The sequence below is a fragment of the Frankliniella occidentalis genome, unplaced genomic scaffold, assembly GCF_000697945.3.
Source record: "Frankliniella occidentalis isolate FOCC.00 unplaced genomic scaffold, Focc_3.1 Scaffold60, whole genome shotgun sequence".
Taxonomy (NCBI): Eukaryota; Metazoa; Arthropoda; class Insecta; order Thysanoptera; family Thripidae; genus Frankliniella; species Frankliniella occidentalis.
Genome location: NW_026267190.1, coordinates 246361 through 258520, shown reverse-complemented (window position 1 = coordinate 258520; position 12160 = coordinate 246361). Strand labels below are relative to the sequence as shown.

The 12160-nt window shown below is 56.3% G+C and overlaps 1 protein-coding gene across 6 annotated transcripts in view; it reads right to left on the bottom strand.

Moving 5' to 3' along the window:
* Positions 1 to 654: 654 nt before the first annotated feature.
* Positions 655 to 12160, bottom strand: part of LOC113206095 (WW domain-binding protein 11) — a 40599-nt gene continuing 29093 nt past the window's right edge. For 5 of the 6 annotated variants that reach the window (XM_026422018.2, XM_052267875.1, XM_026422016.2 and 2 more), the window contains one exon: positions 655 to 4189. In XM_026422018.2, coding sequence (XP_026277803.2) covers positions 2283 to 4169 — 1887 coding nt within the window. In that variant the 5' untranslated portion in view covers positions 4170 to 4189 and the 3' untranslated portion in view covers positions 655 to 2282. Of the gene's footprint in view, positions 4190 to 5526; positions 5876 to 12160 lie in introns of those variants that run through there. The other variant, XM_026422015.2, reaches the window with a different exon arrangement.

Genomic DNA, 12160 nt, shown 5'->3' with positions numbered 1-12160 from the left:
CGCCGCCGCCGTGGTACCGCCGCAGGGAGTAGCGCCGTGTTAACACGGTGCAGAGTAGCGGCTGCAGCGCCGCACGCCATGGGGTAGCGCCTCGGGTATCGCTATAGCGCTGCTGTGTCCCACACGATCTCGATCACCGATTTACTCTGTATTTACTTGCTGGGTATCGCATCAACCCCACGATTTTCTGTACCAGGCACCAGGTGACTGATTAACCTCGCTTCTGTAGTTGTGCTGTACCGCACGCACGGGCTTGCCTAACGCCCCTGTCCACGCGGCGCCTTGCGGGCCGAGCGAGTAGGCAACCCGCCCGCACGAGTGCGTGCGGAACAGCATAACCACAGGTGTGAGCGGGGTTGACAGCCACCTCTGGTGTATGATGGCCTCATTGATCTGTCCTGAACCAATATAAGAACTTTGTATGTTTTTGTGGCAAGGTGTTACCACTGACTTAAGGAGGCTGTTATTGCTTTTCCTTCAACCTGTGATCGTGTGCGCGCATCAAACCGAAAAAGATTTGACTCCTCCCTATTGTCAATAAATATAATAAATTAATTTACTGAAATTGTTATTAAAGAGTGTCCGTTTTTTTTCTATTTTAGACAGTAGTTTTTCAAGATTTTGCAGTGTGGTAGGTAAAGGAAATAAACAAACTCATATTACTCAATAAATATATTGCTCCATTTTTCCAGCAGCCGACCGAATAAGGGTCGCGACTAACAATAAATTACGTAAAAAAGCATTCAGAAACAAGCACGTTACGGAAAACAACACAAATTCTTTTATTTTGTACAAAATGAAAACAAATAAATTATTGCAAGGAGCCCTAATTAAACAACAGCCCAGGACCACTCGGCCCCACAGACCTCGCTCGGCCTGTCTAGTCGGGGTGCAGAGAAGAGCTGAGCAGAGCCGATTCCCAGGGGTCACCCGCAGGCCACAGCCAGGTCGTCGTCTTGGCTGTCATTCCCCGTGTTTGGGGAGAACTGTTATGCCTCACCAGGGACGGATAAAACAAACTAGTTGTAAAAGTTGGAAAGAAACATTTCTTAACAAGATTTTGAGCCTGATAACAGCGTCGTTCGGAGGCAGCACCCGTTTTATTTTCCTCTCCCACTCAGCTGTGGGACAGACAAGACGTCAAAATGGGGTGCAGCCTCCGGACGCATTTTTGGAACATGACGCGTGCAGGCGGCGACCAGCATTGAACACTGAGGACTGCTCAGCGAACCTGGCGGCGCTAACTGGACGCACCTTGGTGATCGCGGCCTGCACGCGAGGGGGAAGGACAACCAAGGGTTACATTATGTTATCCTCAATATAGAAATAAATACACAGCCATTTTTATATGTACAACAAAAGGTGTAATACATCGGGGCTGCCCCGTGCCGCACGTACACAAACAAGGAAAAAAAAACAATTTCATCATGTAAAAAAAATATCAAAATATCACATTTGTCGAATGCGTCGTTTCCACATCACTCAGCATGAGCAGTTCCGTACTCGCGCCCAGCGAGCGCGCAGCCCCACAATACTTAAAAATAGTACGTTACACTGGATCACATAAAACACTTTGTACATATTATGTAAAACACTACAACAAATTTCTCATACAATAGAATCATTAGAGTTAAAAACTCAAATCGAGTATCACCCTATACACATTATCGTACAACGTCGATATGAAACGACATAATCATATTTAACAATTATACAGAGATATTGTAATCTTACTTTTTGGTGTCCATTGAAAGCTCTTAGGACGCTGTCCAATACTGGCAGTTCAGCCGCCACGCTTTGGCCGTGCTCCGCACATTTACTTGGAATTATTTGCATTCCAGACTAGCAAAGCAACTCGATTTGTTCAACGGCGTCGGCTTACTCGATTCATCTCTCAATGAACCGTCACATGCCACCCTGTGTCCACGGTCGAAATTCAACAAGCAAGTTGGTTGGCTTTGTACCATTTCTATTAATGTTTTATCTACACAGTAACACCAAGTTTTAAATTTAAATAAAATTTTCAAAGTTTGCAGCCGTTGGGACAATATGGTTAACAAAAATAGAAATTTTAATTCTTCACTTTTTTAGGTTTGAGCGCAATTGGAGCACGTTTTCGACGCAGTCTGAGGCCAAAGCTGTGGGCTCACATGTCCTGTCCTGATCGCACCTGGCGACACTGTGAGTGACATCGAGTGCCTGGCAGCACACCGGGAATCTAAGTCAGGGTCAGTCAGTCGGACTTAGTCAAGCGCAAAGCGAGTCGGGTCCGTGCAGCTCTTCTAGTAGAGGGCGACGTTCGGCTGCTGCAGCGGCGGAAGGGGCGGTAGGGATGGCAGCGTGCCCTTGTGCAGCATGCTCTTGAGGGAGGCCACTTCGGAGGCCAGCCTCGCGAGCTCGCTCTTGAGGTGGCCGTCGGCGTCGTCCTGGCCCTCGTGGCCCAGGGGCCCCAGGCCGTGGCCGAGCACGTGCCTGGCCTCGCCACCGCTGTAGCCGCAGTCGCCGAGCGAGATGCCCGAGTCCCTCTCGTCGCTCGAGCCCTCGGCGTCCCAGGGTGGGCTGGCGCGCGCGCTGTCGGCCTCGTGGTGCGTCACGTGGTGGCCGTGGCCCTCCGTCTTGATGGCGGGCAGCGGCTGCAGCGATAGCAGCGCCACCGCCGCCTCCTTCTCGCCGAGGTGAGACTTGTGGCGGAGCTTGTGCGGCAGGCAGTTGTTGGCGGCGGGCTGGTGTAGGGCCGCCTCGTCGCCGCTGCCGCTCGACATCTCGTGCTCGTACGGGGAGGGTGCCCGCTCCAGGCTTCGCTCCAGGCTTCTCTCCCGGATGCGCTCGTGGTCGTGGTTACGGTCGTGGCTACGTTCGTGGCTACGTTCGTGGCTACGCTCGTGGCTGCGCTCCAGGCCGCGGTCGTGGCTACGCTCCAGGCTACGGTCTAGGCCGCGCTCCAGGCCACGGTCAAGGGCGCGGTCTTCCCTCGCGCCGCGTGACAGGTTGAGCGCGGCGGCGGCGCCTGCGCACGGGCCCGCGGCGCCGGTGGGGCCGGCGGGGTACAGCGGCGGCAGGGGGTAGGGGTAGGGCGGGAAGTCCTGGTCGTCCATGTTGGCCGGGACGACGGGCGCCAGGGGTGTCAGGCTGAGCAGGCCGGGCAGCGGCGCCGGCGGCCCGCACGGGGGCGGCGGCGAGCGCGCCACGGGCTGGTGGATGACGGAGGTGGGGATGGGGCTGGGCTGGTGCGGGGGCTGCAGCGCGCCGTGGGGCGCGATGTGCAGCGGGTGCGGCACCATGCCGGTCGGGGGGAGCGGCGAGGTGGGGTGCGGCGACGTGGGGTGCGGCGAGGCCAGCTTGGGCCGCTTGGCCTGGCCCAGGACCTGGTCGCTGGATGGCAGCGTGGCCAGCACCTGCTCCACGCTCAGCACGCTCTCCCCGTTGATGCCGTACTTCTCCCGGATGGCGGTGAGCTGCGCCTTGAGGACGTGGTTCTCCTTGGACAGCTCGACGACGCGCCGCTCCAGGATCATGTCGTTGAACCGCCGCTTTTCCCTGGACCGCTTGGCCGCCTCGTTGTTCCGCCGCCGCCTGTCCCAGTAGCTGTCGTCCTTCTTCGAGTCGGGGATGAACTCGCGCTGCTTGCGCTGCGGGTACGCGCCGTTGTCGGGAGACTGGCTACGCGAGCCCGGCGACATGTCCTGCATCTGGTGGTGGTCGTGGGGACTGGGCGACATCCTGCCTTGATCCATGGCATTCGAGAGTCCGTTTTGGTGTCCGTTTTGGTGTCCGTTCTGGTGTCCGTTTTGGTGTCCGTTCTGATGTCCGTTTTGATGTCCGTTCTGATGTCCGTTTTGGTGTCCGTTTTGGAGTCCGTTAGGGTGTCCGTTAGGGTGTCCGTTAGGGTGTCCGTTTGGGTGCCCGGCGAGGTGGCCGTTGGGTGGCCCGTTGGGAGCCCCTGGGAGCGGACCCGCGCAGAACAGGCCGGTCGGCGGGCGAGCGAGCACGCTGTTGACGGTGATGGTCGGGCCGCTCTGGTGGCCGCTCAGGTGGCCGCTGGGATTGCCGTTGACGGGGTGATGGCCCGGGTGGCTGCTCGGGTTGCTGTTCTGCCGCTGGGGCGAGCTGCCGGGGGTCTCGCCATTGACGGGCGAGCCCCCCTGTCGAGACACCAGCTCGGCAACCATGGCGCGATGTCTCACAGCATCTGCAACAAAAAGGGGACACACGAACCGTTAGACGGTTAAGCCTCAGTGAGGGAAGGGGAAGAGAGAGAAAGGGGGGGGGGGCGTTGAGCGGGCCACGCCTGGCGCCAGAGAAAGCACTCGGAGAGGGGCCGCGGCGGGGCCAGGGGCGGTCAGGGGCAGGGCCGACACGGCGGAGGGGGTACGTATCTAGGTGAGCCACCGCGAGGGTACAGGGTCCGGGGATGCGCATGTTGGGTTGAGCACCGGAAAATGCGACAGAAGTGCCGATAAGCTCGGGGGTGCGGACCTGGCGGCGGGTGAGGGCCTATTTCGGCCATGTTGTTAAAGTCGAGCGCGCAACGAGTGTCAGTCACCCGCCCCACCCACATCCGCAAAGATAGCCGCGCCGGGGCGGGGAGGGGCGCGGCGCAGATTACACGGTAGAAACCATTACAAACCTACGTATCGCGCGCGTCGCTGACACGGTTACATAACTATTAATAGGAGCAAATACAGCGAAAACGTTTCAGGCAGCGGGATTCGCTCGTAGGAATGCGTTATCAGAATTCTGATGTGCTGCAGCGCCAGCTCCCGCGCCGCGTCAGCCGTAGTAGCTCAGGGTGAGAGGGTAGCCAGGGGCTGGTGGGGTGGTGTGGCCACATAGCGCTAGAGGACACAGTCCAGAATACACGATCGTGGTCCTTTTCCCCCCTCCGCAGTAATAAAACTTGAATTAATCTAACCCTTTACCTTATGCCTGCCTGCGGTGGGGAAACGCGGGGAGAAGGGTGGTGGGGGAACATCCTTTCCTGTACCGAAGTAGATCGCCTAACGGTTCATCGGGGCGAGGAAGAGACCTGGCGGGGGGCCGGACTGGAGGCGGTGAGGGAAAAGGTAGGGGGGGAGTGTGTTGGGAGTGAGTGGTGCGGGGAGGGGAGGGGGCAGGCGCGAGCGCAAGCAGCGGGTGCGCCTGCGAGGCGGCGGCCCCAGGTGGACACGCCAAGATCGTCTCTAGCAGCAGCCGGCTGCAGGCCGGGCGTGGGGTGCAATAATTACGCAAGATGCAGTAGTCCGCTGGCTGTGCACGCCGCCGCTGACAGACGGGGCGTGGCGTGGCGCGGCGTACAGTACAGTGATAAGGCCGTATACACGTGACCGGGCGGCCGACTAGACACCCTCGCGCGGCGTTACGTAAGACTTTGCGCCACGCCTCGCCACGCCATCGGCCGGCACGTTCAGCGTCGCGCGCCAGAGGAGATGACAAACAAGTGAGGCGATCAAAAACAGCAGCAGCGGCAGCCGCCGCTGCCATGGGGGGCGGGCGCGGGGGCAACAGCAGCGGGGAGCGCACACTCACAGCTGACCCAGATGGGGTCCGGGTGCCGAGGGCAGGCGTCCGGCCGCTGGTGACCCGCAGGGCCGTCCAGCACCGTCATCGTTGGCCACGCGTTTGACGCAAATGGGCGGCTTGGAGGAGTGGAGCAGAGGGTAGCCCGTGTCACCGCACGGCGAACGAGGCCCTCATCGTGAAGGGTCGCGGTGCGTGAGGTGTCCGCGGCGTGCGCACGGCGGCGGTGGAGGCTCCGCAGGAGAGATAGGTGAGGACACGCGGGCCGCGAGGGTCGCCTGGGTGCGCGGGCCGGGCTTTGCTGAGCGGCGCGGCGGGGCGGTCGGCTCGGCGGCCAGTGACTGACTGACGCCGCCGGGGCCACCGGCTCACCCGCGCATGCCGCCCCACCCCGCCCGCCACCACCCCCCGGGCCTGCGCTAGTTACGGCCGCGGCTCACGTTTCCGCAACACGTGTCTATTAGACGCCCGCGGGACGCAGCAGAGACGCCTCTCTGCTGCGCGTTTTGTAATTGGGATTCACAAAGAGAGCTTTGACTTTGTTGACGAGATGGTTATTGCTGTCCACTGAGGTCAGGTCGTAAGGGAGGAGAGGGGAGGGTACAATAACACTGGCTGATGTGCGTGGTGGTGCTAGAGTACAGCCAGGCAGCAGCTCACGAACCTAGCAGGTGAGGTGGTGCGTTCCGCTGACGAGTGGGACGTGCAACAACCTTTAAACTAAACTCCTTAGGGACATAGATAACGTTGTTGTGAGCGCCAAAAACAGTTCAAGTGCAAATGAGTCGAATCGCAATCGCACTGTACCTGTTTTTCCTGTAGATAAGTTTCGCGGGCGTTGCCTCGCCGCGTAGGCCGTCCGAAACGCCCGGCCGGGTAGGCCGACCCGCTACGCACGGCCGGCAGTGGGCTGCCTACCTCAAGGCGCTACAGTGCTACGAGTAGCGAGCGAGGGATGGAGGGAGAGAGAGAGAGAGAGAGAGAGAGAGAGGGAGGGGAGTGGCGGGGGACTACCGGGACCCGGTGTATCAGAGCGAACGATGCAGTGCTGCGGGGTTGCATACATTCTTGGGCATCAGGTGCCATGGCGCCTCCTGAGCGGTGGAAAGACGACAGCCAAATAACCCACAACAACACGGCCGGATCCGACCCCCCCGGGTGTACAATAACCGACCGAGTTGACGGAATACAAATTGCACGCGAGGCAAACACGACATGGGTAAAAAAAGGAAAGGAGTTTGCATAACGACTCGTGGTGGAGAGCCCGTGTGGGCTATTACGAGTACAGCACAGCGCAGTGCAGCAGGCTGCAGTAACACTGCACCACGTGACAGACTCACGTGGCAACCTTAAATCGGCGGGCGGAGAGGGATGAGAGAGATTGAGAGGGGGACACAGACGAACAGGAAAGGTACATATACCCTAACCTCTCTTTTTTGTGTGCATAGGCATGCAGAGTTTTAAACGCGGCGGGGGAGCTGCCGGGGCTGCGTGTTGACTCGGCTGTCGCTCACATTGGGCAATGGCCAGTCTGATGACGCACGACGCGGAAAACTAGTGTCATTAGCGTGGGTGATATAGTCGCTTTATGGATGAGGACGACATTTGAATTTCAAGGGCAAAAAGAGAAGGATGTCGGGAAGCAAGTTAGGTGGGTCATCGATACATTCGTTATTTGCTTTTCTGTTGACAGTGATCACAGGGCGCCAAGGGCGACCAAGCGGTTCTGGTCTCCTTTACCGAACGAGTTTGGCGACGAACCCCTTCCCAGCAACAAAGTCGCGAGTTGAGTGAGGCCCTGACGAGCGTTGACGCCTTGGCCCGGACCCGAACCCCTATGTAGCGTTTGCAAACGGTGTGCGACCGTGACCGCACCCGACGTCACCGCCAGCGCCAGCAGTCTCGTCGTCCGGAGCGTTACCGAATCGTTTCACACTATCGTCGTTGGCGATCGAAAAATATACACGAGGCTGTTCGTGCGCATGTGCCGGCCGTCGGCAGAGTGGCAACACGACGTCGCAGCAGACTGCCCGGCACCGGCCGGCAGGCACGTGAGGACGCGTCTCGTGCAGCCGCCGCCGCGACCCGGCCAGTTCTAGCGCACCTCTAGTCACTAGATAAACGACGTTCATATTACAACAAAGAGCACTAGTTTGTAAACAGACGCGTGCTCCTGGTGATAAAAAAAAACCGAGCCCTTCGTAAAACAAAGGATTTGTTTGTTTTTTAAAGCGATACTCCCTATAAGCAAAACCGCTCAGCGACCCGCAGGCAGGGGGTTGTTCGACTGGTTGTTCGCAGCCACCCGTGAGCTGAGCGATTGTGCGCAGACACCGGCAGACACCCGTGTGCTGAGTGGTTGTTCGCTCACCCCTGGGTCGCTGAGCGGTTGTGCTTAGGGAGTATCGAAACGAAACAGAGCTCTGCAAAATCGCCTCCGGAGACCGACCGCGTCAGGCCACCAGCCAGGTGAGAGATGAGGACGGGAGCTTGCCCGCTGTCCCAGCCCCAGCTCCTCACCCGTCCTCACCTCTCGCCAGGGTAGACCGAGGACGCCTGGCGCGGTCGGTCTCGGAAGGCGATTTCGCAGAGCTCTGGTATTGAAAGGTTCCAAATCCTTTTTACGTTACGAAGAGCAGTTAGTTCTTGGTACGAAACTTACAGTGGGGACAATACTGCCATACCCCGTTCCAGGAGTTCACTTCTTACGACACTCAAATTCCGAAAGGGGCTCATCTGCAAGGGCGTTATACAATCAGGGGCCCAAAGACAAGACAATAATTTGTCCAGAAGGCGTTTGTCTCGTCGCCATTCGGCCACGACTATTGTCTGGGGCGGTTGCTGTGCGGCTGCTGCGCGGCTGCTGCGCGGCTGCTGCGCGGCTGCTGCGCGGGCACACGGGCCCTTCCGGCCGCGGCGGGGTCGCCGTCGCCGGTTCGAACACCGGCGGGAGTTGTCGCGGCCACGTGCTGGCGGTGGGGTTGCCACCCCACGTGACGCGCCAGGCGGCGGCCGCAGCGGCGCCAGGGGTGGCGAGGGGCCTTACGTCAAGCAGCGGCCAGCGTAACAGGTTGGGGGTGGCCTGGGGGCGGCGCGCGCCGGGCCAGCCCGCGAGCCGACGCACCACCGCGGGGGATGATCGCATCTGAGTCTGAATAACCAGCAGTCGTCACGTGGACTGCACTCTCTCTGTCCCTCTGTCTCTCTGTCTCTCTCTCTCCCTCCCTCCCTGACCCACGTGCCTGGCCGCACGCCGAACTACCGGACTGTATCGTTATGTGACCGGCATTATCAGATCGGCTTCCGAACCACCGTCACCGTCCCCGGCCAGTGGCACTTCTACAGGCAAAGACGCCCCCAGTTACCACCTCACTCCCCCCCCCTCCTCTCTGTCTATTTCTCGCTAACTGGGCGCGTCTTTCTTCGCCTCTGGAAGTGCCGTCATTGTTGTTGTTGGCTGCAAAACGCAGCGCTCACAATGACAGAACCGGGCGAACAGATGGCTTGATAACCGCTGATAACACTGATACATCAAGCGTTAAATCACTTGCAATAATTATGTGACACCATGGTGACACCGTTGTTTGGTTGTTGTGCGAATTTTGCTATCCCCGCGGCTATAGCCCTCTAATCTCTGCCGCGTGTTGGCCATACTCATACTCTGAGTAGAAAAGTGTGCAACTGTGCAACCGCAACTGAACTTATTTTGGGGCCACAAAACACAATGTGCAGAACTCAGAGTGCTCTGCAAGCTCGCACACGACAACCGTGTTATTGTTACTTGGGTGCTCCGCATCTCTCCTCAACACCTCGCCAGTTTCTGACGCGTTTTAAACTTTTGACTGTGGACACGTCGCGGTGATGGTCCCCGCCCGATCAGATCAGCCTCTACGCCGCGGGCCGTGCCTCGCGGCCAGGACCACACTAGCGCCTCACGACTAACGGTGCGTCTCAGCAGTCGAATAACGCAATATGTGTTGGGGTCATTCCCCGGAGAGGCAGGGCAGGGACCGCGGCCCGCACACTGGACAAAAATAGTGAGAGGTTTGACGGGAAAATGATACTTCATGAACGTCGTAAAGTTTAAAATTGTAAAATTACAAGCATTTCCTCGAGCCTTTCGTATTTGACATCGAGTTTATTGACGAGGGGCAGCTGTTTATTAAAAATATAAATCTACGAAGACGTTTTCCCCAGTGCGGCAGAGACCACTCGGCGGGCGGTTGCCGCACCAACCGGCGGCCCATTCAAAAAAATTAGTGAGGGGATTATTGGACTCGCAGAAAAGATGAAACACACAGAATCATAGTATGTTTGACGTCCATCAGGAAAACAGAGTAATTAGTTCTAATTTGATTCTGAAGTTCAACCGGCATGCACTTGGGAGAAGTGTGGTGTATGGAAGTAAGAATTCTTACTTACTTAATTCCTGATTATTTAAATAAGATGGACGCAACATGCTTCAAAATGCTTTTACACTGTGGCCCGTCGTGCGTGCTTTACCGTCGCCGTCTCAAGTAAAGAGCATTATTCGAGACTAAACATGTAAAATGTATTTTTTACACACTTGCAACAATTTTCGGTCAGCTTGAACAAAACACGTACCGGAGTGAATCAGCAGTGTATTAGAACTATGGCACTGCCACCAGGGGTAAACGACACGGGTGGGAGGAGGGGTTAGTCAGAGAGCGCGCGAAGAGTTCATTAGCCCCTGGGGTCATTACCCTCAGAGGTTTCGCAACATGTAGGCCCGACTGTCTCCCCGCCTTGAATAACTTGGACCCCCCCCCCCTCGCCAAATCTCTCTCTCTCACACACACACCTTACTCCATTACCGCCCCCCTCCCCCCTGTTTTTTTCGCGCCAGCCTTCCAGAGCCAGCAGGGCGTTGTCTCAGGTCAAGCGCAAGGGCAAATAAGAAGGATGAGGCGAGTAAGGTGGTGGGGGAGTGTGAGAGGAACTGGAGGAGGAGCAGGTGAGAGGAGAGTGGAGAGGGGGGGGGGCACATGGAGTATATTGCTCCAACGCTCTGCTGATGGCTGATCTGCGACCTCGCTGCGTTTGCGTCATCCAGCTCCGACATTACCTTTGTGCCGTGATGGCTCAGTATTAAAAGGGACGAGTGACGCGGCGATGCGGGGCGGAGTCGGGCGAGTGACACACAGTAAAATATCCAGCCTGGACTAGAAAATCCAGATTGACAGTTTTTTCGTGTTGACTGGCTCATCGACGTCGGTAATAAGGCAGACTATTTGTTTGATGCCTATATGGCGGTCCGGGACGACAACGTGATGATGTTCCACGCACCGCTGTGAGCTGCACGTAAGTCTAAGTGCACGCCGCACACGTGAGCGAGAGGCACGAGACGGTAGAGCAGAGCTGTATCACTCAACCGTCCTTGTCCCCCTATTGACTTGCATGCCGGACAGGAAGGTAAGGGGGTATAGGGAGTCTGGGATTCTTCCGACGAATCAAGCATAGATCACTGAATCTGGATTTGTGATACTTATTTCGTGACAAAAGTTTGCCATAGCTCAGATTTGTGTTTCTTTCGGTTTATCGCTTTTCTAACATGACACCTTATTATCACGCGATGAAAATTATGTCAGAAAGTTATCACAACAATGATGTGATAACTTTTAATCGCTAGTGTTACTGATAAATGTTAAGAACCGCTCTATTTATACACTAAAAAGCAAAGGTATCACAAGACGCTACAAGTTGTAGCAGATATTAATTAATTAGATTGTCACAAGTTCAGATTTAGTCATGACTGTGCGAAGGAAGAGACAGGCAGGAGGGTGACGCCCGGGCGAGGTCGACGGGCTGGTCGCGGGTTGGTCGCCTGTTACGCAAGCGTCACATGGCTTCTCCACGTGAAGTGCGAAAGAGACAGGCATACTGCAGCCCACTGAAATGTGTTCGCAGTTGCAACCCTAAATGATGGCTTGGCTACTAGTTATAAGCACTAAGAATTCGTCCGTTTTTCGGCAAAGTACTGGGGGTCCATCGCGGCAAAGATCATCGTTCGTCCCCGTAGTCATGGTCAGGGGTGCAAGACAATAACTCCCGGAAAAATTTCAAGTGCGTTCGGGAAAGTAGCATGGGCCAAAGTCATTAGCGTATTTTATTCTTTCAGAGATAAAACGATGATTTTATTTGAACAGTCAGGTAAATTGGACTAGGACCAAAATGCTCGTTAGTCCTTACTTAACTCCTCGCTTAACTCGAGACCCTCAACTTTTTGTTCAAATCTCTACGCCATTTTGCCAAGGTTGTCTGATTTAACCGTGCTTATGGGCTTTTGGGTCCACTCATACTCTAGAGATTATACGTTATAGTTATAGTAGAAGAATTGAGACCCTCGACTTTACTGGACCATGTCGGGTACCTGCCATCGAATTCCTTGTATTATTTTTTCAGTGTGCAAACCAAAATCAGCAACAAAACGGCAACAAACAAAACATAATAGTGACGAAGCACACAAAACAAAGGAAGTGTCGCCCACCCCCCTACACACGCAATGTCACTCCGAAGATAGAAATACAAACTGCGTGCGGTTTCCGGCCAGCATAGAGGCGGCGCGATAGGAGCGGATAGGAGTCAGTCAATCGACAAGTAGCCCAGTTCGTCTCTCTATCTC